The sequence below is a fragment of the Limanda limanda genome, chromosome 16, assembly GCF_963576545.1.
Source record: "Limanda limanda chromosome 16, fLimLim1.1, whole genome shotgun sequence".
NCBI classification, from domain to species: domain Eukaryota; kingdom Metazoa; phylum Chordata; class Actinopteri; order Pleuronectiformes; family Pleuronectidae; genus Limanda; species Limanda limanda.
The window spans coordinates 26,302,391-26,327,501 of NC_083651.1; the positions used below are offsets into that span (position 1 = coordinate 26,302,391).

Here is a 25,111-nt window from a genome sequence, read left to right on the forward strand (position 1 = left end):
AAAAAAATAAGGGCACACAATAAAATATGGGCTGACAACACTTGAGACAATTGGAGAGGCAATTCCCTTCCAATGCATTTGCATTTTTTGCAATGGACGTCTACTAGAGGCTTCCAGTATATCCAGTATACAAAAACCATCACGAACTCCGGTGTTTATATATAGAAATTAGGTTTAGTTGCACGTATATATGGCATTTACATGTAGCACTTGTGCTTTGGCTTTTTACATGATTCTTACTGTTCTGGGTTTGCACCCTCATGGTTGAATGCACTTATTGTAAGTCGCTTTGGATAAAAGCATCAGCAAAATTATATGTAATGTATCGTCTGGACGGATGTATTAGTTCATTGGCTCATGAAATTTTATTTTGATTTACTTCAAACTGTGGTAATGGTGTAATTTGATGTAACACTGCCATTTGATTTGATGAGGCACATCATGTGAAGTTACATCACAATTAACATTATGTTTGATGTGATGTTCAACATTCTATTTAAAGACTAGAACCAATATTTTTCTTTATTTTGTTGTACTTTGGGAATAGCAGAAGTTGTGAAGTTGGAAATGTTGTGATCATTTTTGTATCATCATCCCTTCACATCGATTTGAGTCCATTAATTAATTATCATTATTTACTATGTTTCATTTAATATCATTTTCATTAATTACTTATTATTCATTATGTGTCATTAGTTACTTTTTAACATTGGCTGTCATTATTAGGGTTGGGTATATATCACTTAAATTTTATCGATTTCGATTCCGCTTATCGATGCTGTTTTTTATCAGTTCACCATTTTGATTCCAAAAGAGTAAAAAGAAAAGAGGTCAAATGTTGAGATAAGAAAAATATCTTTACTGGACTGGACTGATGCACAGTAGCTGTGCTTCATGTTACACTGGGGCAGCAGTGGTAACGCCTTGTGGTAGAGACAGGCAACATTACGAAAGAAAACCCACACAACTCATCTCAGAGCCTCATCAGACATGCTCAATCTTTTGTAGTACATCTTATTTATACGAAACCTGTCATAATCAATACAAGTCATGTAAGTGAGGTTTCCCTTGAATACCAGCGAGAACGGAGTGTTTCTGCCATCACCGCTCGCTCGCCCTGGAGGTGCTAGCGAGGTGCAGCTAGGCCAAGATGAAACACTCAGACTCGTAGAGACCGCAGGACATTCAACGCTGTACAGTCTTTCAGATCGATGTCGTGCTGCCTTAAAGGAGACATATAATGCCCATTTTACCGCAGTTTATATGGTTCATTAGGGTCTTAATGAAATGTCTGAAACATATTTTGGTAAAAATACCACAAGGATCATTTAAAACAGCACCCTTTTTACCCTGTCTAAAGCAGCCCTCCTCAGATTGACCTGTGGGCTGGCCGGCGAGCTGAGCTAACCGGGCCGGTGGAGCCGGGCCGTGTAGCAAGACTATGACGTCGGCTCGGGTCGTAATCCCATTCAACGCCATCTGGCGTATCGTTTCTGACATAGAGGAACCAAAACAAATCGCGGGAGTTGTTTTTTTCCAGAGTTTTTGTGACGGTAGACATGCTAGATACCCAAATTAACGTGTAGAAGCACTACAAAAGGGGAATTTTCATAATATGTCACCTTTAAATGTTTGGTGAGCTTCCCGCATGCATTGCACGTTGCCTTGTCGTTGTTGTCTTTTTTTAGAGTGAAGCCAAACTTCTGACCTTTTATCGCAACTCATCTTAGCCACGTTAGCCATGCATACTAGGTCTAGTCTAGACAAATGGACAGGCTGTTGCGTAGTCCGTGACGTAGTCACGTAGGCAGGTCCTAGCAGATATATACTCCCTTTACCGAGTCCAAATGGTGCAGAATGCTGCTGCACAGAGGTTAGTAAAATCAAGAAATATTAGAACATTCTGTTGAGAGTGGATAAGTGTATGAATGCATGTAATTGTTAGAATTATTATTCCGCTGAACAGGTAGGCAGAAGGAAGAACCCTACCTGTCAACAGGTTATGGGCCAAGCTAACCGAGAATGATTCTAAAGTTTGACGGACAAGTGAGTAGATAGCTAGCAAGGATGCGCTAGCAAACAGAAGTAGGATTATCCAAAACAGCTAGTTTAGCATCGGGAGTACCGGAAGCTAAAGCTAGGCTAAAAAGGAGCTAAACTGAGCAATGAACACCAAAAGCCAAGGCGAACAGAAGAAAAAGCAAGTAGCCCACTTTTGAAGGGAGAGCAGAGGAGTATGAGCTCTGGGAAAAAAGGATGCTGTGCTGCATGCACGGAGTGAAGCAGACAATCCTCACAGAGCCCACTGGACCACTGTCGGTGGAAGAAAAGGCTAATGATGACAAGCTGAATGCGGCATCTATTGTGCACTGGCACCGCTACTTGACAATACGAGCTTGGGACTGATATTCAGAGACACGTAGGACAAGGGCCGAGAGAGTCTCAAAGTGTTAAAAGAACACTATCATCTTGTGCTGTTTCAGAAAGAGCAGAGAGAATCTAGGCCTACGGGCATATAGTGACGCAGACTGGGCTGCAGACGCTACTGGCAGACACAGTATCACCGAGTATTGTGTGAGTATGGGCAAAGACAGGTCCTTAGTCTCTTGGAAAGCCAAGAAGCAACCCACGATAGCACTATCCACATGCAAAGCCAAGTACATGGCTCTAGCTCTAACAATACAGGAGTGTATTTATTTGGAGCAACTACTGGGAGGTATAGATACCTATGTGTATGAGAAAACTGTAGTTTATGAGGATAACCAGGGGACAATTGCGCTGGTTAGGAACCCTATGAGTAGACAAAGATGTAAACATCTGAAATGACATTAAATATCACTTCATTAGGTCTACCATAAGGGAAGATAAGATGTCACTTGTTTACTGTCCCACAGATGACATGGTCACAGATGTTATGACAAAGCCCGCCCCCAGACTTTAGCTGAGGAAATTTTCAGGAGTCATGTTTGGTGTGTAAAATGTTGACATATGACTATGCCATGTTATTTTTTTTTGTTATGTAAAAGTTGTACAGTATACACGTCATTCATAAGTGGGAGTGTTGAGAGTGGATAAGTGTATGAATGCATGTAACTGTATTTGTTCAGGAGGAGGCGCTGTTGCGCCTCATATGTTATGGAGTCACGTGTGACTGATGACAACACTACCTTATAAGGGGGATGTTACCACCCCCTCACTCTCTGTACCTGACTCTCACGGAGAGCAACCTGTTCTTACCAGTTCTTCATTAAACAAGGCCACTGGATCGATGGCTAAAGAAACACACGTCGGTTCATCAGTTAGAATTATTATTCCGCTGTGCAGGTCAACACATTCCTCCAGTATTTTAAAATGTACAGTCGCTGCCTCTTACATTCTGTACTGAAAAATATCTAATAATGAGGCAATCAAGGATTCGCTATTAACCCCGTATGTGCCGTGCCATGAGCTTTGATTGTTGAACGGATGGTTACTTTAACTATACTAATTACTAATTGCTTTTGTTTTGAAAATAACTATATAACTCATATACCTCATTTGCACCTGGAATTAAAATTCTTTGTAAAACAGGTGGTTACTACCGAGGGTTTAGGCAGCACGGAGCACATGGGAAATATTTATTAAGATTAATTCACACACTTTAATACTTCGCACCACTGTGTGTGCGCGTGCGCGTATGTGTTTTTTTTTTAAGTGACTGAAGTAGGCGGGACCCGCGTGCACAGGCTTTAACAGAAGCAGCCCGATAGCGAGGTGACAGAGAAGGCTCAGACCCTTCCGAAAGATATACTTTATGTCTTTGTGTTGAGAGACAGACTGGCGGGCTAAATGTCGGACCGCTGACTCACTTTTCACCTCCTTTTTTTTAACGACGGTGGGCGTAGACTGGAGCGGCGGCACGGAGCCCGGAGCAGAAACCTCAGTCAGAGGCTGACGCCTTGCAGAGGGTGGACTATGGGCTCTGCTTCCTCCTCTTATCGGGTCATCCACCTGGACGTGGATGGCAGGATCCAGAAGGTACAAAACATACAGAATGGAGGTTGGATGTCAATAGAATAAATGCAATTTATCTTAGTCATCCGGTAGGCACTCAATCATCTAGAGAATTTTAAAAATGTGATATCTTATCTAACCTTAGAAAGAAGGCATTTCGAAAAACGAAATATTTAATACATATATATATATATATAAAAAACGTCATTATTTAGAATATAAATATTAATGTGAATATTGAATAAATTCAATGTGATTGGAAATTGTTTGATGTATTTGTGTTGTGTTATTAGGCTATTCATTTCATAATCTACAAGTAATGGTTATTGTTTTTAAAGTACTTACTAAATATATAGGGTCATCTCACTTTTTGTTGCCCTGCAAACAATATCTCTCAAATGTAGCAGCATGGTCGGTAAAATTACCAAAAATATATAGGTAAAACCTTGATAGACACCCTGAACAGCAGTCATATGAAGTAATCTAAATCAAACTTTTTCAGGGCTACTGTGTGTCTGAGGGTTGAACAAATTAAACGAATAAAACATCAGAGAGTTGCTTTAAATCCACAGCATGCACAGTGGAAATCTAGCAGCTCTCATTTGAATTGTATACAAATCGAAATGCTCAACATTTCAGTTCTTATGAGATCAACGTCTGTAAAGATTGAAATGTTCAAAACAATGACAAAGAATTTTAGGATTTTGAGTGGGTCAAATGAATTGTTGGAAAAGCAACAGCTGTCAACATTTTATCTTAGATTGCACTTTATTCAGCCCTTTTCTAAACCTTTTTTATTTTGTTCAATATCAAAGAATTGCCAACTTCAGTTGCAAAAAATGTTTGTCAAGAGCAATCACAAAAATCACCAGATTATGCATGTATATATTTTATTGTGATCAGAATCATGCCTGCCTGAGTAAAAGTAAAACCATGAATCAATGGACATCATTCTTCAGTTTTAGTAAGACAAAACAAGAATTCTCTAGCCAGCATGTGCAATCTGAAATCAAAAAAAGATTGTAATGCCTTCACACACCCACCCTTCGCTGTGGAGTCATTATTACTCATTGACAGTGAAGGGCAGTAAATGGTCTTTATTTATATAGTGCTTTTCTATTCTTGATGACCACTCAAAGCGCTTTACAGTACAGTTTTACACACTTTTCTCTGTGAGAAGGCTGGGATTGAACCACCAACCTTCTGGTTAGAGGAAGACTGGTCTAACTCCTGAGCCACAACCACCCTGAAGTGAAAACATTGAAATGCCAAGAGATTTCACTGTCCATCTCCAGAATGGTGTTTGTGAGACAGAATGTCAGAGCTCTGTTGACACTGACAAACCAATGGAGGAGGGACAGCAGATCATAAAAGGCCATATAATGAGGTTTATACCTCACCAGCACTGCATTTATTGCGTTGTGGCTTCTTTATGGAGTTCACAGAGAGTGGGTAGCTGTCCGCTGCACAAAATACATGTAATTTCCTCATGCACACAATTTCACAATTTGTAAAAAAAAATCCACCAGGGTGAGAGGATTAACATTTGTATAAGGGTCATATGGCTTTATGCGTGTCAAGCAAGGACTTTTTTTTTAACTGTCTGGAAACTGGAAAAAGATACTAGCCAACATTTTATGCACATTATAGTTCAGTGCTGAGGCTAAATTTATTTTTTTTCATTTCTCTTTTTTTTATTTAAATCTTTTCGTCTGGTGTGTGTTTTTCCAGGAATGAGTGATTGCATTTGATGCCTCACCACCAGCTAAACCTGCTGTGTTGACTGTTAATAATATTGAGTTTTGTGTCTCATTGGTTCAGTAGTCACTTGCTGTGAGGCTGCTTAGATCCTGTCTATGCTGTGTAACAGACTTGGTTTTGGATTTAACATAGGGCTGGGCGATTTTTCGATCCCGATTCTGGATCGCGATAAAATTTTGATCGATTTCGATTATCTCCTCGTGACATGTATTCGATCTCACGTGGCAAAAGTAAGCGCAACAACAGTGTCGGAGTCTGCCGGCTGCCGTCTGCAGTTAGGACACGACACGCCCCCTTCCCATCGTGAGAGCTGCAGCAGTTGCGAGAGAGAGAACGAAGTTGGAAAAAGGAGAAAAAATGAGTGAAACTGAAGTCGGGGACAGCGAAAATAATGGCGAATGTGAGAGCGACATCACTACATCACCCGGAACCGAAGACATTGTCGAAAAAAAGCGTAACGCGACGTCAGTTGTGTGGACGTGGTTTGGATACGGCTAAAAGGACGAGGAGCAGACGAAGCCGGTCTGCAAAATATGCCGGCGGTCGGTACCAGCCAGGACGGGAAACACCACAAACCTTTTCAATCACCTGAGACGGCACCATCCCAGTGATTATGTGATAGATAGTTAAAATGTATGAATAAAGTTAAAATGAATGAATGATTTCCATCTGCACTCTATTAGTATAGCCTGGTTGAATGATCTGCTGATCGATTAGTTTTACCTGCAGAGGCCGGATTAGGGGAGCTCTGGGCACGGGTGTCATTCTTGATGCAGCTACTGAAGCAGAAGCACCGTGTCTGAGTGACGTTATTAACATCTCCCCTTTTCAGGTAGGAAATTAATGTTTATGTGCTGTGAATACATTATTGACCTGTTTAGCAACAAGATTATAATGTTTGGATGGTTGAATTTGTGATTGTGTGCTGTTTGTGCAGTTAGTTCACACTTTTTATGTAGCTCTGCTCTGCTCTGCCGGTGGTAGGCAGGTAGCAGCACGTGGTGAGCATGAGTGCACCACATGTTGTGTGCATTGTTCACATGTTTGATTTAGCAAGACATCTAAAAGAAAGAATTATATTGCTGATGTCTATGTGTATGATTAATGTTAAGTATGTTTATGTTTGTAAATTAATAAGAGATAAGGTATTTTGTTAATTATCAATAATTGAAGTTACTGTTCAAAGATTAATAGGCCATATATATATATATATATATTGTTACCTGTTAATTTGTTGTAATGTTGTAAATTGATTTTGTGAATTATAAACGATTCTTGATGCAGCTACTGAAGCAGAAGCACCGTGTCTGAGTGACGTTATTAACATCTCCCCTTTTCAGGGCACAACAATTACACAGAGAGTTTGACTCTGCGGGCTCAAGTTTGCACGACACCAAACAAAGAGACAGGCAAGACCACTACGTCTCCTGTTAGCATCGCTAACGTTAGCGATGCTATGTTAGCAAAACAACAGTCCATCCAGTCATGTTTTGCAGCCATTGCCCCATATGAAAACAATCGAAGCGGGGAAAAAATATAACGAGCACTATTACTTATTGCTTAGCTACAGATACGATGCCCCTGAGCACAGTGGAGAGGGACGGCTTCAGGAAACTGATCAAAAACTACATATCGTGATAAGAATCGAGATCGATCAATATGGAAAAACATATCGTGATAACATTTTTTCCCATATCGCCCAGCCCTAATTTAACACACTACTTTTAGGTCAGAGTTACACACTGAAGGTCAAATGCAGCAATATGTCTATGTAATGATGAAGAATCTGAACAAAAATCAAGGGAAAGGCTGTTATTGAAATCAGTCCCAGCATTTTAAAACTAGAGCATGGATTTGTTTAGAAATGGTTATAAATGTGTGGAGAATGTAATCAAGTGATTTAAATCCTACCAAGGACTGAAACTTTTGTATAACCACAAAGTAATACAACGCATTTTTAACATTTTTTGATCAGTAAAAGTGCACTCAAGTGTTGTAGGGATGTTATGTTTTGATGTTCATCATCATGTTTTTGTCTTAACACTTTGTCTTAAAATAACTTATATTCAATTAGATTTGATTTGTATAACACCAAAAAAAAATAAAGAATTTATCTCAATGAACTTTACTAAGCAAGGTCGAGACCATCCTGGGTCTTGGGAAATCGTGATTTCCTAAATCCGTTTTTTTCTATCCAAATTTTTTCAATTTATCTGTTAATTGATTTAACAGATCATGAGAAACATGTTAGTTGAGTCTTAGTCCTTATGCTTTTCCATACACTTATAATTGTAACACCAGCAGAATGTGTTGTAAATGTCTTGCTTAGTGAATTTACAGAAATTAGAATCAGCTCAACTTTCCTCACTACATAAAACTCAAACCTTGTAGGATATATACATCGATGTTCGTGTTTCTGACCCCATCAGTTCCTGTCTCTTCCACATGTGATGGCTGCCAGTATCACACTGCTGAAGTGCTATTTGACCTCTCACCTCCTCCACAATCATCTCTCCTTTTGCCTCCTGACAGCGCTCACTAAACCCGCCCCCACCCCTGCCTCTGGTTACACTGATAAATCTTGTCATGCGATATATAAGCTCTAATACTACCCAATAACCGTTAGGAACATATCAGTGAGCCGCAATGTCCCTTCTTGTTGACAAAAACACTAATAGGGCTGCAACTACCGACTTTTCTGATAGTTGATTAATCTTTCGATTATAGAAACGATTAATCGACTAATCGCATTATGAACCACACAAATTCTCATTTGATCCTATTTAGCCATCAGCTTATTCATTTAGCTTGAAGTTGTTTGCGACATGTGATAACTGACAATGAAGATCGATACTTCTTTCGAAAAATTTCTTTTAATAAACTTTGCTGCATATTAGGCTACTATTTACACAAAAACAAAGAAAAATCAAGTTTTGGTCAATTTTAAACCAAGGTCAGGCAAAGTGCTAATATAAAAAGATCAAGTTAAATTCAAGTTTCCCTTTTTCCTGTGAACCGAGAACAGGCCAAGTGCCAATACTAAAAATGAATAAAAAATCAAGTATCCCTTTATTTAGTAAACAAAAGGATAGGGAAAGTATCAGCAATAAAAAAATCAACAAACAAAACCATAGTCTTCTGCGGACTGCATAATTGTAATTAAATAAGACGTTGTCAGGCAGTAGGATAACATATAAGTTTTAAACTTGTTTAAAAATATTGTATTCATACCATAGTTTTGTGATGGATTCTAGAATCCTGCACACAGGTATTGAGGGAGTTGCCAAGACAACTCCGTTTATATAGCAAGCTAGATAACAGGGTATCCTTCCGAGGCGAGTCTGCATCATCTACGTTATGATGTCTCCTCTTCAAACGCTCGTGTCCTGCTTCCATGGAAAGCAAGGTCCGCCTTACAAATATTGCAAGTAGCTTTTTTCGGTCGATGTTAATGGTGAAGTTCTCCCATACTTTTAACTTTCTGGTATACGACGTGTTGCAACGAATGCCGTCATTGGTCTATGTTGTCTTGCTATTGCACATGCGCGACTTTCAGAGATAGGAAGGGAGTGACATGGCTCACTCCTCAGCTACTTCAATCAGCACCTCAGGTAAAACGACGTTTAGTTCAGCTGCACGGCACGAAACACGCGCGCAATGACGTAACTAACGAATCATCGACTATTAGCTTCGTCGGCAAATGTTTTTGTCATCGATTTTTGTCGACTACGCCGATAAATCGTTAAACACTAACTGGACATTTTTCAATAATCTGCTGCTGAAAACAGTAATCAGTAAGGGTGTTCCGATCGCCGTTTGAGGTAGTATCGGTCGACACCGATTCTGATCAAGGAGTCTATGGCTCTGTTTACACCTGATTAACATCGACTTGGGTGACCCAAGCGACCACTTGTATTCTGATTTATCTTTCCCGATCTATATGCAAATAAACACTACAGGGCTGAATCCTACCCTTGTCAGTAAATGTCCATTATTACTGTCAAGTTGTTCCTTTTTTTTAATTCAGCGCAACATGAACTCCTGTATCAGCCTGTGTCTGATGTTTCACCTGCGCTGTCAGCATCTGCAGGAATGACACTGTGCAGGTTTCTGAATTGTTCCAAACACCCAGGCCATACTGGGTGCGTGTGCAGCACGTGACGGCAGCGTTGCTGATCTGCTGTGTCTGTTGTTTACACAGGGAGCATGTCTGCTGCGTGCCTGCGCGGAACTGCTACATGAAGTTTATGGTATGACTACTTTGTTTCCTTGATTAAAAGTAGCCCTATGTACTGAAATAAATACCTGGACTCCATGGTATTATGCCGTGTGTCTGAATACAAATGAATGGATTCAGTCAACGGAAACATTAAAGTGTTGCATATAGGAATAGTATTATTTGACATGTTCGACAGATAGACATTGAAACTGTGGTGAAAGCTAATTTTCACCGTCCATTTTTAGGCATGCAGAGAAAAAAGGCAAGACTCCAGAAGAGCAGTGTGGCAGTGGTGCATGCCAGGGGGCTCTCCAACACACAGCCAGAGACGTAACGATCGCTTTTTTACATATTTGATCTCACCACACACGTGATCAAAACATATAAACTTTAACACACTCAGAGTGACAAGCTTTGCAGCTTCAGTTCGGCTTCTCTCAGTCTCTTCAGTCTGTGAGTCTCCGAGGGCCCTGATGCAGCAAAGCCGCTGCCTTTTAAAGTGTGAGGACCAATCAGCTAAAAGCTCTCACCTTTGCTGATTGATCCTCTGTGGTGAAGGTGAGGGTTCTTTCCCAGCCGCCTCACCTCCACATAGTGCATCTTTTACACCTGAGACCCACATGCCTCTCTAACTTGATAACATGGGCACTGACACAAAAAGCAAGACGTTCCACAACGCACACAAACTATTCATGCGCTCAGTGTAGCCTGGGCGTTAAGCTCAGCTAAGAATTGAGCTGAGTGATGACATTAGTACGTAACCTCGGTATCAGCTGTGCAACTAACTGGCAAGCTCAAGTACAGCCAAGAGAAGAAAATGCTAACCCACTGTTGCTATTTTTTAGTACATTAAAATGGTACAAGCCATTAGCCTGGATGCAAGACGAACTTAGCCCCGCCCACAACATTTGAGGTCAGGAAGTTCGGGCTGGCATCGCTTCGTTGGGGAGAAACTATGCCCGTACAGAAGCTGTTCGGACCAATCAAATTGTCAGGGCGGGCTTCATACGATGATGGACAGTAACGTAATCAACCACGTCACCAAAGAGCGCTTGGGTTGAATTCGTTTTCAACAAACATGCCTGCCGCTGGAGAGCTGAGATGTGTAGATGCTGCCATTGAGTCTGTTTTAGAAGACATCGACAGCGCATTCATTTTGAAAGAGGAACAGAGAAACGCGATCAAGGCAATTGTAGAACGAAAAGATGTTTTTGCAGTCCTTCCTTCGGGATTTTCGGAAAAAAAATAATTTATCTGCTGGAGTTTGAATTTTACCAATTTTACCAATCACATTATTAAATGGTCCCCTCTTCCCATCCACTGCAGCCACACAAGCAGTCATATAGATAAAAAGAGAAAGAGGGGGGCGCTACGTATTCTCCACATATGCTTGAATGGAGAATACGTAATTTACCCTCCACACCGACATTGAACGGACCAAACAGCTTGCGTGAGAAGTGACATACGTACATTTCAGGCCACGTTTTGTGCATATGCAATGGTTATAAATGAGATCCCTGGTATTTCATGATGGCCTGATACGAACTAACCTTTTGTAAGATCAGCAGTACCAAAGACTATTTTTCCACATTTAAAACATGATTCAACATCCAACTCTTTCGATCCTCCGATTCCGAATCCGTGCACAGCGCCGGCGGCCAGCGTGTCGCAGATTTTGGTGTGATGTCGACGGATGCTCCAGTCTCTACGCCTGGTCCTGTCTCCAAGCCCCTTCCTGTTCATGCAACAAGGCTGGCGGTGAAGCCAGCATCCCCTGCTCCTGTTTCCACGTCCCCTGCTCAAGTGCCTACCCCAAGGTCGGTGGAGAGGCCGACACCTGCAGCCCCTGTCCCGTGTCCCTCGTCGGCGGACACCTACAGCCCTGTCCTTTGTCCCTCGTCGGCAGAGAGGCCGATACCTGCAGCCCCTGTCCAGTATCCCTCTTGGGCGGAGAGGCCGACACCTGCAGCCTGTGTCCCTCTTGTGAGGAGAGGTCGACACCTGCAGCCCCTGTCACGTGTCCCTCGTCTGCGGAGAGGTCGACGCCTTCAGGCCCTGTACCTGTTGCCAGGGCGCCTGTGAGCGTCGCCCACTTGCCCATCCTCTGCAGAGACGCTGCTCACGACCACGCCCATCTGCTCGACCTCCGGAGAGATTCGGTGGGTAGGCTGGCGTCCTCTCCTGGTCCGGGGGGGGAGTAGGTCAGGCCAGATGGCTCCCTGGCCTGAAGTTGGTGATGGGGGTATGTGGAGGGGGCTGGGAGAGCACCCTCACATGTAAGCGGATTGGTCCTCACGCTTAAAAGGCAGTGTCTGCATTGCCTCGGGAGTGATCACTCTGGAACTCAGACACACGGAGGACTGAAACTCTTGAAAGGACTGAGCTGTAAAGCTTGACGCTTTAAGTTGAAGTTTATTTATGTTTGTTGAAGTGTGTCTGAATTAAGTAAAAATGTTAAAACCTGAATGGTTCGTCTCTGGCTGCTGTGGTGAGAGCCCTGTGGCATGGTGTACTGTTACAGTGCGTTTTTACATAGTGTGGAAACACTTTAGGAAGCCAGCGGCAGAGAGGAGACGGGGACTACTGGCTGAAATAACTGCTGTGGTATATGTGTTATTGAAACTCCTGAGAAGCCAGCGCTGTTGTTTGTGGGTCCACAATGCCATCCGGAAGAGCACACAGCTCGGGGACTTTCATTGCTTCTCCAAGAGCTCTGTCTCTCGCTATGCAATAAACATGAATTTTGAGTCTAATGTTCCGGCAAGTTGCATCATGCATGTTCCCAGGGGTGAGAGATGCAGAATTTGTGTCTATTGGCATCTTTTCTCTTATTTGCCTTGACTTAATATGTAAACTTGTCATGCAACAATCATCACAGCAAACAATGTCTCCAGCACAATATCAGCATCAAAATGACCTCTTCATCTCTCTAGATGAGCAGGGTACTCAGCCCCAAAATAAAACATTCGACATTGATCCAAACAAGATTGTAGATGCATCTGATGGCAATATGGATGTTGCCATCAAGAGGCTACACGTCCGTGATATAGGATTCCTAGCACAGTTGTGCAGAAAATTGACCACATTACCTACATAACATTACACTTAAATTAATAAATGGGCAGGCTGCATCAGAGCAGTCTTTAGGTTCAGGAAATCAAAACCATCTTTAAGGCAAAGCAGCAGGTCAAAGGCCAGTTCAACCCATACTGTTTTACTTTGGAATTCCTAGATTTAACCATTTAATTTGATATTCATGTTTGTGGTAATTGAATTTGTTTTTTTGTTGATGTTTATTGGTGTTGATGCCGCCCCGCGCGTGCCCTTGGGCAAGAGTCTGTGCAATTTTCCGGTGGTGTAAATGAGGTTCGAGTTGATGAATTTCAGGAAGGAATCACCACACTTTTTATATATTTCAGTGAACTGTCCCTTTTATCTCTTAATTTGTTTGTTATTTAAAAAAAATGTACATATTTTGAGAGTACAATAAACATACCCAATGGATTAGGCAGTATCTGAGTTGTTGAATTGGTAAAACTTTAATGATACTCATTTGTAAATCCCTGATTATGTTTTACTTTCTCTGCCTTTCAGTGTGCCACTATGTTGTAGATATTTTAATTTTATCCACTGCAAGTCAACTATTGGGTCATCAATTATAAATTTAATTTTAATTGTATGAATATGTGTGTCGTTCTCCCTTAGGTGGTCTTCAGTAGATTCTGCAGCCCGTATGACATTAAGGATCTGTTCTGTACAGTAGTGGGTGTGCCAAGGTAAAACACACATACGCACGCACACACATTTTCCAATGCTTTATTTTTCACAAATCATAGATTCATCTGAACAATATTGACGACCAGATTTGGCCATTACACATTTAACATTACAAATCGGTTACCGTTATCTACTCAAAACTCAGCAACCCGGCATCTATTCCCCTTTTATAACAAATGTTATTTGACCTTATTTACCTTACCCCCCTTACAAATACCCTTACCGTTCCTTCTAAAGTGTAGTTTATGCTTGCTGTTCCGGGATGAAGATTGCAGAGACTGTTGGTAAGGTATTCTGCAGGAAACTATGGAAAGGAAAAGAAGTATGCATATTTAACCAGCCTTTTCCCAAGAAAAATTTCAATGTTTTGCAGCAAAACAGGAAGTTGTTTTAACTTTCACACATTTGGAGGGCTAAACGTACTTGAAAAGTCGCAAAACTCATCACACATATCGGAAGTGACAAACATTTACTTCCAATATGGGTCTTGCATGTGCGGCAAAATGGCTAGATAGGACCCCCTATACAATTTCTATGAAGCAGCCCTGTAGCTAGGTATATATATATCATGTCCAGACAATAAAATTTAAAAAAAGCCCTAGACCCTGCATTAAGTCGAACATTTTGAATGTAATGTACAATATTTGCTTGTTTTTTTTACCAGTTCCTTGCATTGTACTTTAACAAACTCCTCCTACAGGATTAATCACTTGGCTACATATTGGGTCATTGTAATCTAATCACTTTCAAAACAAAAAGTTTGTTCTGTTTCTTCCCCTTTTTTATTGTAGCTGTACTTCTCTCAGTGGTGACACCTATTGTTTAGGAGAACACTGCACTGAGTTATTGCACATCAAACAGGCATATGAAATGGAAAAGAGCTGTGTCATCTTGAGGGTTGCAAAGGGGCGGAAAGTTTCCACGGGAATATTAAGCTCAGAAATTTTGGGAATTTCCGAGCTTAAGACTTAAAAAAAAAAAAAAACTATGCAAATTAAGCGCTGAGCAATAAAAACATCATTCAAAACACTATTTTAAAGATGTATGGAATGCAGCACACACTGCACGTTGAATTTCAACCCTCCACTGTGCATTCTTCCATCACATGTACAGGTAATTCCCAGCATCCTGCACACTACAGCAGGGCTATTGAGGCCTGCTGTAGTGTGCAGGACTAGTCAGGTAAGTTTCGATGATATTACTCGGGAAAATATATTAGCATGCTTATTGAGGATTGTTCATCTGTTCATCAAGCCTATTTCTATTAATTTATCCATCAATTGTAAAATATTTTTACAGACTATTCCAATTGTTTGGCTAACTATTTTTATCTCTGGCATTGCATTAGTGTTTTTTTACAAGCTTTTTTCTCATCTTATTCTACAGAACAATGCCACGTGCACTCTCTCATGTGTGGAGACATTTCACCCCATCCAATGTAGGAGGAAAGGCTGTGTACATTTGCAAATACTGTGCAAAGACCTATGTTAAGAATGACACAAAGATGCAGAAGCATATAGTCAAGTGCCCAAAGTTTTCTCAGGGCTCAAATCAGCCTATGACACAACAAAATGTTTATATTTATGTCTGTATATGACAAGGTAAATACAGTTAGTATAAATTACCCACAACATTTCCAGTTTATTCCTGTTAATTCCCGTTAATTCCCATGGAAAGTTTACAACTTTGAATATTCCCGGAATTTTTGCAACCCTAGTCATCATCACAGTTGGCTAGAGACTATTGTAGACACGCATCCACGATATCTTAACATCAACATCCGGTAATACAACATTAATATTTGTCTTCATGCAGAAACACTAATCTTTCCTTGCTGGATGCCTCTGGAGCCATGGTGTCCATCGACCCCACCATGCCACACAACACAGAGAGGTATTGAAAACGTATTGATTCATTGATTGACAGAACATTTGTTCAGTCCACTGGATGGCCGATGGACTCTTTTACCAATTGACCAGTGTTTTAGATGACATTACTTTGCACTTTATAGATCACCCTTAGAATTTACCTGAAGCTTTTTAATTCAGGTACCACAGCTCACCACAGCAGCAGCAGATTATCAGGGTATTTAAAAAATAGCGCAAGTGTAAAATGGCAGAGGGAGGGCAGCCCTGTTTGATCGACAAAAAGTGTAAATGGTAAATGGATTTGTATTTATATAGCGCTTCTGTAGTCTGATGATGACCACTCAAAGCGCTTTACAGTACAGTTTCACATTCACCCATTCACACACACATTCATACAGTGCATCTACTTGCAGCACTTTGTTATTCTATGGGGGGCTATTGAGGGTTCAGCATCTTGCCCAAGGACACTTCGATATGCAGATGGTTCAGACTGGGGATCGAACCGCCGTCCTTCAGGTTGGAGGACGACCACTCTACCCCTCAGCCACAGCCACCCTAGAAAAAGTTCTCTTGTATCGAACACTTCGGATTCGAAGAATCCGACGAGGAGCCGTGTCAATTCTCAAGCGTGCTCCGGCCTGGCTGTTCACACCGGACCCGCGCGATTTATATTTGAGACCCCAGGACATTCTCATTAACAGTGGGCTGTAAGATAAGTTTTATTTCATCACACTGTTAAAACCACAGAAAGCTTAAAACGGGACAAGGCCAGTTGTCTCATGTATCGTACAGTTGTGACAAAAGTTTAGCGTTCACAACACCTGGGGCCACATCTGGCTTGCGCCTTCGGGGGAAGGATTCTTAACATGTTCCCCAGAGTCCTGTTTTAGCGTTCTTTAACGCCATTACCCATTGGTTGGTAAGGTATGGTGTGTGACCTCCGCACCCCCGCCATCTCTAACAGTTCCCTTAGAAGCCTGCTCTCAAAGTTAGCCCCTTGATCCGAATGGATCCTCGTCAGTAACCCTTATACGCAGAAGAAGTCATCCCACAATTGGCGGGCAACTTTTTTTGCAGATCGACAGGGGAAGGCATGTGCCATTTTTGAGAACGGTCGATAATGACAAAGACATCAACTTTTTACTTGTCACTCAGTCTAGCAGGGTACAAAAGTCAATCTACACTGGTTCCATTGGTTCAGAAGTTTTTTGAAGGGTTCTCTGGCTTCAAGTTCAAGATTCTAACCAACAATACATCGCTCACATCTTCGTAGAATGATATCTCTTTCCATGCCAGTCCAGAAAAAAACGTCTCCCTGGCAAGGGAAAGGGTTCATGCACAGCCCTGATGACCAGCATTGTGGTGAAGGCCAAGGAGAATTTGGTTTGGAAGGATTGGTGGGGGAAAGAGGATTTATTCTTGGGCTACCTGCCTTTCTTGGCCAGAGATCGAACTTGCCATCCAGAAAGGAGCCTCAACAAAGGTTTGGCTCTTGCAGAGCAGTTAGCGATGAAATGCTTAGAGTAAAAGACCATCCCCATAAAGGACCTGAGCTTTTTCCGGGAAGGAGTGACACCATCACTCTCCATTAACTTTCCTCTCCTGCATCATCGATGGCCTTCACCTTGTCGGGGTGTGTTCTCGCCCCATCTGCACAGATGACGTGTCCCAGAAATTTAACTGAGCTCTTCAAGAGATGGCATTTCTTTGGTGCCAGCTAAAGTCATTTTTCAGAAGGTAGAACACCATCTCCAGAGGCCAGCTGCTCATCGGGGTCGCAGACCAACAAGTCATCCAGGTAACAGAGCAAGCTGCTGAAGTTCTCGTCTCCCCAAAGATCGATAACATCATCCGCATGAAGGTTGCGGGACTGGTTTCAAGAAAACATTCTCTCTAAGTGCAGCAAGGACATCCACTTGGTGAGGCAGTGGTTGTGCATCTTTTACAGTCTTTGTATTGAGCCATCTTAGAGTCACTGCCCTGCTGCTAGGGATCGTTTAAGACGAACCCAGCTGTCACCCCACAGAGGTGAGACAACACGTCCAACCAGCACATTCCTGGGTACGGATCTGGACTGCATTGTTTCAACAACCACTGTGATAAGGTGCGAATGCGGGCAGCTTGCCCCAAACAAAGTGTTCACGAAGAGGTTCAAGTGTCACACTCAACTCAACTTTATCGTGCAGATCTTGTCGGGCATTGGTCCTCCCCACCATTACTCCGAGTTGGAGAGCAGGGAAGAGAGCTGGCCACAATCATCATCTGCAATGTCAACTGGTGCAGCAAGAAGTCTCCAATAGTCTTCAGACTTTTTCATCAAGCGTATGATCATCTTGATAGCATTGCTACCAACAATTATGTCATTCGCTTGTGCAGGGATGACCAGTGTTAGGGATGAGCAACTTGAAACCAAAGATATCCACCTCCAAATCAAAAACTGCTTTCGGGTAGACGTGATGACCTCCAGCACCAATAACAACAATGTCATCAGCAGGACAACTCTTTAAATCAGAGCAGTGTTGCAAGAGACGTGAAGCAGCAGCTCCACTTAGGGAGCAAGATACTATCAATCATGGTTTTCAGTTGAACACCACCTGCTGCACGAACATCAGTGTAGAATAAGCTGTCAGATTTCTAAAGTGTCTTTCAGGACAGTGCAAAGGAAGAAAGAGATTCATACAAAGATTCCAAGTCATCAAAGTCACAGCTGGAAGCCGTAGTTTTACGGTTGCTGATGAGTGGTTGACGACGTGCGACCAGGACAAGCACGCATACAGTGGTCCGGTGAGTGGCACAGAAAACAGAGCTTATGGTCATGACAGTGAGTGAAGGTGGAGTGAGCTGCATCATTACAGACAGAACAAGGCATCTCATGTAACCCTTTAGGTTAGCCAGACTGTCTGGCTGGACCTGAATGAACAGGTCTCTGCAGAAGCAACTTCTCAAGCATGCTGATAAGGCGTACCAGGGTAGCACAGTCTGTGGCCTGCCGTGAGCCCTGCCACCCAGTAGGTGGTGGAGTGGCAGTGAACTGTGTGTTCATTGTAACCCTCTCCTTAGTTACCTTACTCACCGTGGATGTCACCCCTGAATGATACTCATACTCATTCTCAAAATGTCCTGAACTTCATGAGCAGTCCACTTGACCATTGTCTTCGACCGAAAGGTCATGGAAAGTTCAGGAGAGGGACAGTTTCTTATGAACATGCGTGTTACCTCAGTGCCAGGACAGTCAAGCGACTTGCACTACTCTTTCAGACGTTCAATGGCAAGGTCTTACAGCATGGTGCAGCCTGAGCAAGTAGTGAAATTCATCCTCACCTTTCTCAGGCAGAGTGGTATAAAAGTCTGCTAATGGGAGGTGTGAGCATGGGGCAGAGTCAGAGACTATATATAGTCTCAGAGTCATGGGTGATGTCTTTGTCACTGTTCCAGGTACCAAACCTGCCGACATCTCTGACTTTGCCTCTAAGATGAACAAGGATCTCCTTGGCTTGTTCCTCAGTGTGGAGGTGAGGGGGCTGGTAGAGTCCCCTCACCTGCACCACAGAGGATCAATCAGCGCAGGTGAGAGCTGTTAGCTGATTTGTCCTCATGTTTAAGAGGCAGCATCGGAGCTGCCTCGAGAGGAACTCAGAGACTCAGACACTGGAGAGACTCCCAGACGCCCGGTCTGAGCTAAAAAGCTCTGCTTCAAGTTCAATTTAAGTTTATTTTTGGATTCAATAAAGATGCTTAAAAGCAACATGTCTTTCTTTGGCTGTGTGTGGGAGAGCAACACTCAGGGTCTCAGGTTACCTTTCTTAATAAAAGCCCTAATGAGGTCCTCCCACTCTCACAGAAACAAGGTCAGAGCTGTCCCCTCTGAAGCATGGGGGATCTTCTGACTAACAAGTGGCAAGGGCATCAGTGCTAGGAATAGTAGAACTACTGTCGAGACTCATGTGAAATGCATAAAGAGCGACTTAGGGGAGAGGCTAAATCCCTATTGATTGAAGGGAACCCTGGTGTAACCTGACTATCCCCTGTAGCAATATCACGTCGTGAACAGGATTTTCCAGCTGCAAGAACAACATTCCTCTACCCCTGCCAAAACCACGGGGTGTTATCCTCCTTGATAAAACTTATCATGAAAAATCGAATGAAAAATGTATAATATCAGAAATATAGATTAAACACTCAAAATGCAAAAAGGTAAATTCAGATGATCAGCAAAAAAACGAATCAATGTGCACCCACCCCCACCTGTAACAATCTGTTCAGTCTGTTTCTGTTTGTATTCACTTCCTATTTTATTTTGTTGTCTGGGTTCTTGTGTCTTGCTCTACTTCCTGTTGGTTTCCCCACACACCTGTACCTTGTTTGTCATTAAGCATTCCCTATTTATACCCTGTGTTTCCCCTCACCCTCTGCCAGATTGTCATTGTCTCCTTCGTGTGTGCATGCTCTCCAGCGATTACCTCCGTGTGTTCTCTATATTGCTCTGCTGCTATTTGAATGCACTTCACTGGAGTCAGCAGTGTATGGAGAAGTTGGACCGATTTATTCTGCAACACATGGGACTACCAAACAAACACAGTTGTGCAGAATTAATGGCAAGTTGGTCAAAAGTCTGTCCCAGCTCGAACCACAGCGTGTGATCGTTTGAGAGATAAGCAAATTGCACCGAATTTAGTACGACATCAACTTCCGCTGTGGATTTTCAAAATAAAACACTACAGTAAAACTATGGTTACAGTCTCACGTTTAATAGGAATTTGACAATAAACTCCTAGATGGTTTAAAATATATACTTCAAACGTGCTCAGAAAAGCAATACGAACTTGATGGTATTTCACATTCAAATGATTAGTTTTCAGTCATAGTCCCACCTACTGGTAACAGGAAGTAAGTCTTGTAGGAAAACTTTCACTCTGATTTGTGTGCGTGGTCTAGCGTTGCATGATGGACACAGGATGTGACGTGCTTAGCTTTTCTGTAGTGCCCAAAATGCACTGAGCTGTTTTCCTAAGTTTGGTTCCCGTTGCTGTGTCCGGTCTTGGCTGGTCTCGACATGTGCGATGTGCGAGGGCCTGTAAGTGCTGCTTGCTAACCTAGTTATTACTATTATTATAATTACATTAAAGTCCAGGGGCCTGTAGTATGAAGCTAATTCAACATACCCAGGATATGTTTCAGTTATCTTGGTGAACTTAACAAACGCAGTCAGGCTAAGCGGTCACAAGCTGGTTATCAACTTTTGTAAGTCAAACCAGGCTTTCCTGCTCAGCGTCTCATATTTGGTGGCATTTGATCATGATGGTGATTAGATTAGACTTGATATACAATATGTCTACTCAGATACTCTACCATTACTGACAATAATCCATCAATTAATTTACTTTCCATTATGCTACAAACTGTTTTTTCTAATCAATGCTGTAAATGCCCTTTATCTTTCTGTTGTTCTCCATTACACGTGGCATCTATTGCACTTCTGTCCATCCTGGGAGAGGGATCCCTCACATGTGGCTCTCTCTGAGGTTTCTATGTTCTTTAACCCTGTTAAAAGTTTTTATCACTTACTCTTGTTGAGTGTTGAGGGCAGAGGATGTCACACCTTGTTAAAGCTCTGTGAGACAAATTGTGATTTGCGAATAAACAAATAAAATTTGATTGATTGATTGATATTTAGGAGTGATTGGACCTGTCACTTTGATGTGAATTTATTGCTGCTAAAATATTATGTAAGTGTGCCATCAAACTATTGTATTATGCTTGTTCTGCTTGGTACAGTGGTTTGTCCACCAAACTTGAAAGAAACTGCAGATTTTACAAAATAATGTTATATTCTTTTCGTGAAATTTTGCATCCCCTCATACTAATATAGGCAAAGAGGAATTCAAATCAGTAGGGCTGTAGCTGAGGGTGTAGGGTGGTCATCCCCCAACCAGAAGGTCTCTGCCAGATCCCAATTTTCCCCATCTGCATGCTGAAGTGTCCTTGGGCAAGATATTAAACCCCAATGGCCCTTTATAGAAAACAGTGCTGCCCATAGATGCACTGTATGAATGTGTAGTTCAATGGTTGAATGGCAAAACTGTAATGTAAAATGCTTTGAGTGGTCATGCACACTAGAAAAGTGCTCTAAATACAGACCATTTACCAGTACAGCTCAGAGTAGAACAACAGAAGCTGAATCATGTGTTCAATATTATGAATGGTTATGCTCCTAAGTACTTGTGATTTAAGATTACAGGGGATAATTCTCAGCACAGCCATAATACCACGGCCAGTGCACGCTCATGTATAGTGCCTAGAGTAAATCATGTAGCCAGAGGCTCCTTTTCTTGATGTGTAATCTACATATATTCTCATTGGGAGCAATTAAAAAAATAAACACCAGCATCACCCACAGAGAACAAGTAACTCCCACAAGCAAAGAAACAAAGGGCAATTAGGGGTGTGCGATAAAAAAATGCGATATTGATAATGTTGCTCTATATTGTGGTGACGATATGACTTGCGATAAATAAACATAAACAGTCCCTGGCTATGGACGCAAAGACCACAGACAGCTGCACAGCCGGGAGAAGGCGCACAGCTCGGTCACAGCACCACCAAGTCTGGGGCAGACACAAAGGAGCCAAGCACAGCTCCACTAAGTCCACTTACAGTGTTAATGTAGGTCTTTACTTCCATGTTTGGACCGTGAAAAGTTATTTCATTACAGTCTTTAGTGTCTCTGTCAGTAATTTAATGCTCCTCTGTGTCTCTATCATTCACACTGTGCGCTGCGCCGACTGCATCAAACCAAACTGAGCGCTCCCCGCCACCTCCTGCTCCACATTTTTACCCAGACTGAGTTTACACGTGTGTGTGTGTGTGTGTGTGTGCGTGTGAGACACTCACTCATTAATAAAAGAATCGATCATTATGTGATGATCAGTGTTGATATTGTGATGACAAACAAATCAACTTTTAAACTGTAGCTAGTCAGAGATGTCAGCTTAGAGAGAGAGAGAGACGGAGTCTGTGTGCGCTGTTACTTCCCTCAGGATCGGGGATCATGAATAAGCTTCACAATTATTTTATATAATCAACAGCTCATATTGATGAATCTGACCTGGGACAAGCGTGATCACTAGAATTTTCCACAGTAAAATTTAGTCGGAGGGGGCAGAGATCTCTGGATCTCAGAATCTCTGTTCAAATTCTCAGTTTTCTCTCTATTCTCTTCTTATCTTCTTCCGACAATGATTCATTGACGGAAAAACCCGTCAATGATCTGATTGTCTTTCATTTATCATCTAAAGCGGCCAAATATAGACATGCAGAGCGTGCTGAGCTTGCACATCGTTAAAACAACAATTACGATATTATCGTAGATGATATATATCGCACACCCTTAAGGGGGCAATGCAGACATTACCCTTACATGTTGGGTTGTTAATTAGGCTCCAGAGGCTGACAAAGGTTTGTCATTCTCTCTGATGAGAATCTATATCTTTTAATAAAGATACTCATCGGAGTATGCAAAAGGCTTTTGTTGGTCGCTGAAGACCCTTACCATCCGCAGAGACCCTTTAACAATTTGTAAGCTTTGTAGGACTGAAAAACCTGAAGTTACCCCGATAAATGTAAATCCTGCCTTATAGTACAGGCCCCATGCCATTCCAGAAATTGAATGGTGAACCGACGAGCAGTTCCATCCAGTGTTGTGTAATCCATCCAGTCTGAAACATGTCGTTACTGTGTGGTCCTTCAATCTAAATGATGATGGCCGGGGGTCATTCTCCTCTACTTGATAGCTGAAAGCTCTGGGGCCTCATTTATAACCGTTGCGTACGCACAAAACGGGCCTGAAACGTGCGTACGCCACTTCTCACGCCAACGTTGGGATTTATAAAACTTGACTTGACGGGAAAATGTGCGTATTTCTACGCAAACTTAGACTCATGCTTACGACCGTTTTGGGGAGACGGGGAAACGGCGACACAGACGTGAGGTTGTGAACTGCAGCAGATTATTGATCCAATTCATAATTTACATTGAAACCAGCAGCTTAGTTTTGCTCGTGCGACGTATCTGCTCCACACAAGCCTTTATATTTAAAAAATATAAAACAACTTAAAGCAAATTAGGTTCAGATTCGGTTTAACAGCCGAGTTAGGGAGCAGAGTCATTAATAGGTTTTAATAATATCTTCTAACACTGTGCGTGTATCATCAGATCGCTGCAGTGAACGGGACTGAGCCATCAGGCGCACAGAGCGCACTGGAGATTACTTATAAGAAATGAAGAAACTTTCCAAATAATATCCCAGAGGAGGTGAGGATCCACTGATGTGAGGGAATCGGTCCGATGCTCTAAATAAATAAATACTGCCGTGACAGTGGTGCGGGGATCTGCTCGATGTGCGCAAGCGAATGGAAGGACGAGGAGGAAGCAAGGCTTCAGCGATCTCTGATCTCACACAGTGTGTTATCCACAGCAGCAGCGGCAGAGTATCAGTGTATTTTCTTTTTTAGTGACATCGCTGCTGCCCCATACAGTCGCTCCTCACCTCTTCCTCACTAACAGACACCTCGATGTCAGTGTCAGAAAGTTTCACTTCCTCTTCACATCGCTTGATGCGGTGACTCCGTCAGGACTCCCGGTGGAAACCCATTGGTCAGCAGCATCATTTAATATTCACGCCGTGCTTTGCATTGACCATTTATGGTGGAAAGTGGAGGTGCGTTCAGGTGTACGTGCGCACGGTTTTATAAATCGGAATTATCTTTTGCGTATGCCATTGCCGGCTTTTCTACGTACGTACACTTTTAGTATGAATCCTACGCACTCTTATAAATGAGACCCCTGGCTCCTACTCTACTTTTAGAGACATTAGACATGACAAGTGAGCCTGAAATTCTGGGAGTGAATTGCTCTAGTGGGGTGATATGGTGCTATGAGCTCTTTAAGGTATGATGGTGCCATATTATTAAGGACTATTATTAAGGCCATCATTAGGCTGAAAAATCAAAACAAACCTATCAGAGAGATAGCAAAAACATTAGTCGGGCCAAATCAACTGTTTGGTACATTCTTAAAAAGAAAGAACGCACTGGTGAGCTAAGCAACACCAAAAAACCTGGAAGACCACGGAAAACAACTGCGGTGGATGACAGATGAATTATTTCCCTGGTGAAGAAAAACCCCTTCACAACAGTTGGCCAGATCAAGAACACTCTCCATGAGGTAGGCGTATCTGTGTCAAAGTCAACACTCAAGAGAAGACTTCACCAGAGTACATACAGAGGGTTCACCACAAAATGTAAACCATTGGTGAGCCTCAAAAACAGGGAGAGCAGATTAGAGTTTGCCAAAAAACATCTAAAAGAGCCTGTACAGTTCTTGAACAACATCCTATGGACAGATGAGACAAAGATCCACTTGTACCAGAATGATGGGAAGAGTAGAGTATGGAGAAGGGAAGGAACTGCTCATGATCGAAAGCATACCACTTCAT

At 42.2% G+C, this 25,111-nt stretch overlaps 1 protein-coding gene across 6 annotated transcripts in view; it reads left to right on the forward strand.

Annotated features, from left to right (window-relative positions):
• Positions 1-25,111, forward strand: part of LOC133022136 (high affinity cGMP-specific 3',5'-cyclic phosphodiesterase 9A-like) — a 159,107-nt gene that overhangs the window by 81,409 nt on the left and 52,587 nt on the right. For 4 of the 6 annotated variants that reach the window (XM_061089148.1, XM_061089149.1, XM_061089150.1 and 1 more), the window contains 3 exons: positions 3,885-4,017; positions 13,679-13,749; positions 15,566-15,643. In XM_061089148.1, coding sequence (XP_060945131.1) covers positions 3,885-4,017; positions 13,679-13,749; positions 15,566-15,643 — 282 coding nt within the window. Of the gene's footprint in view, positions 1-3,884; positions 4,018-9,968; positions 10,005-13,678; positions 13,750-15,565; positions 15,644-25,111 lie in introns of those variants that run through there. The other 2 variants (XM_061089154.1, XM_061089151.1) reach the window with 2 other exon arrangements.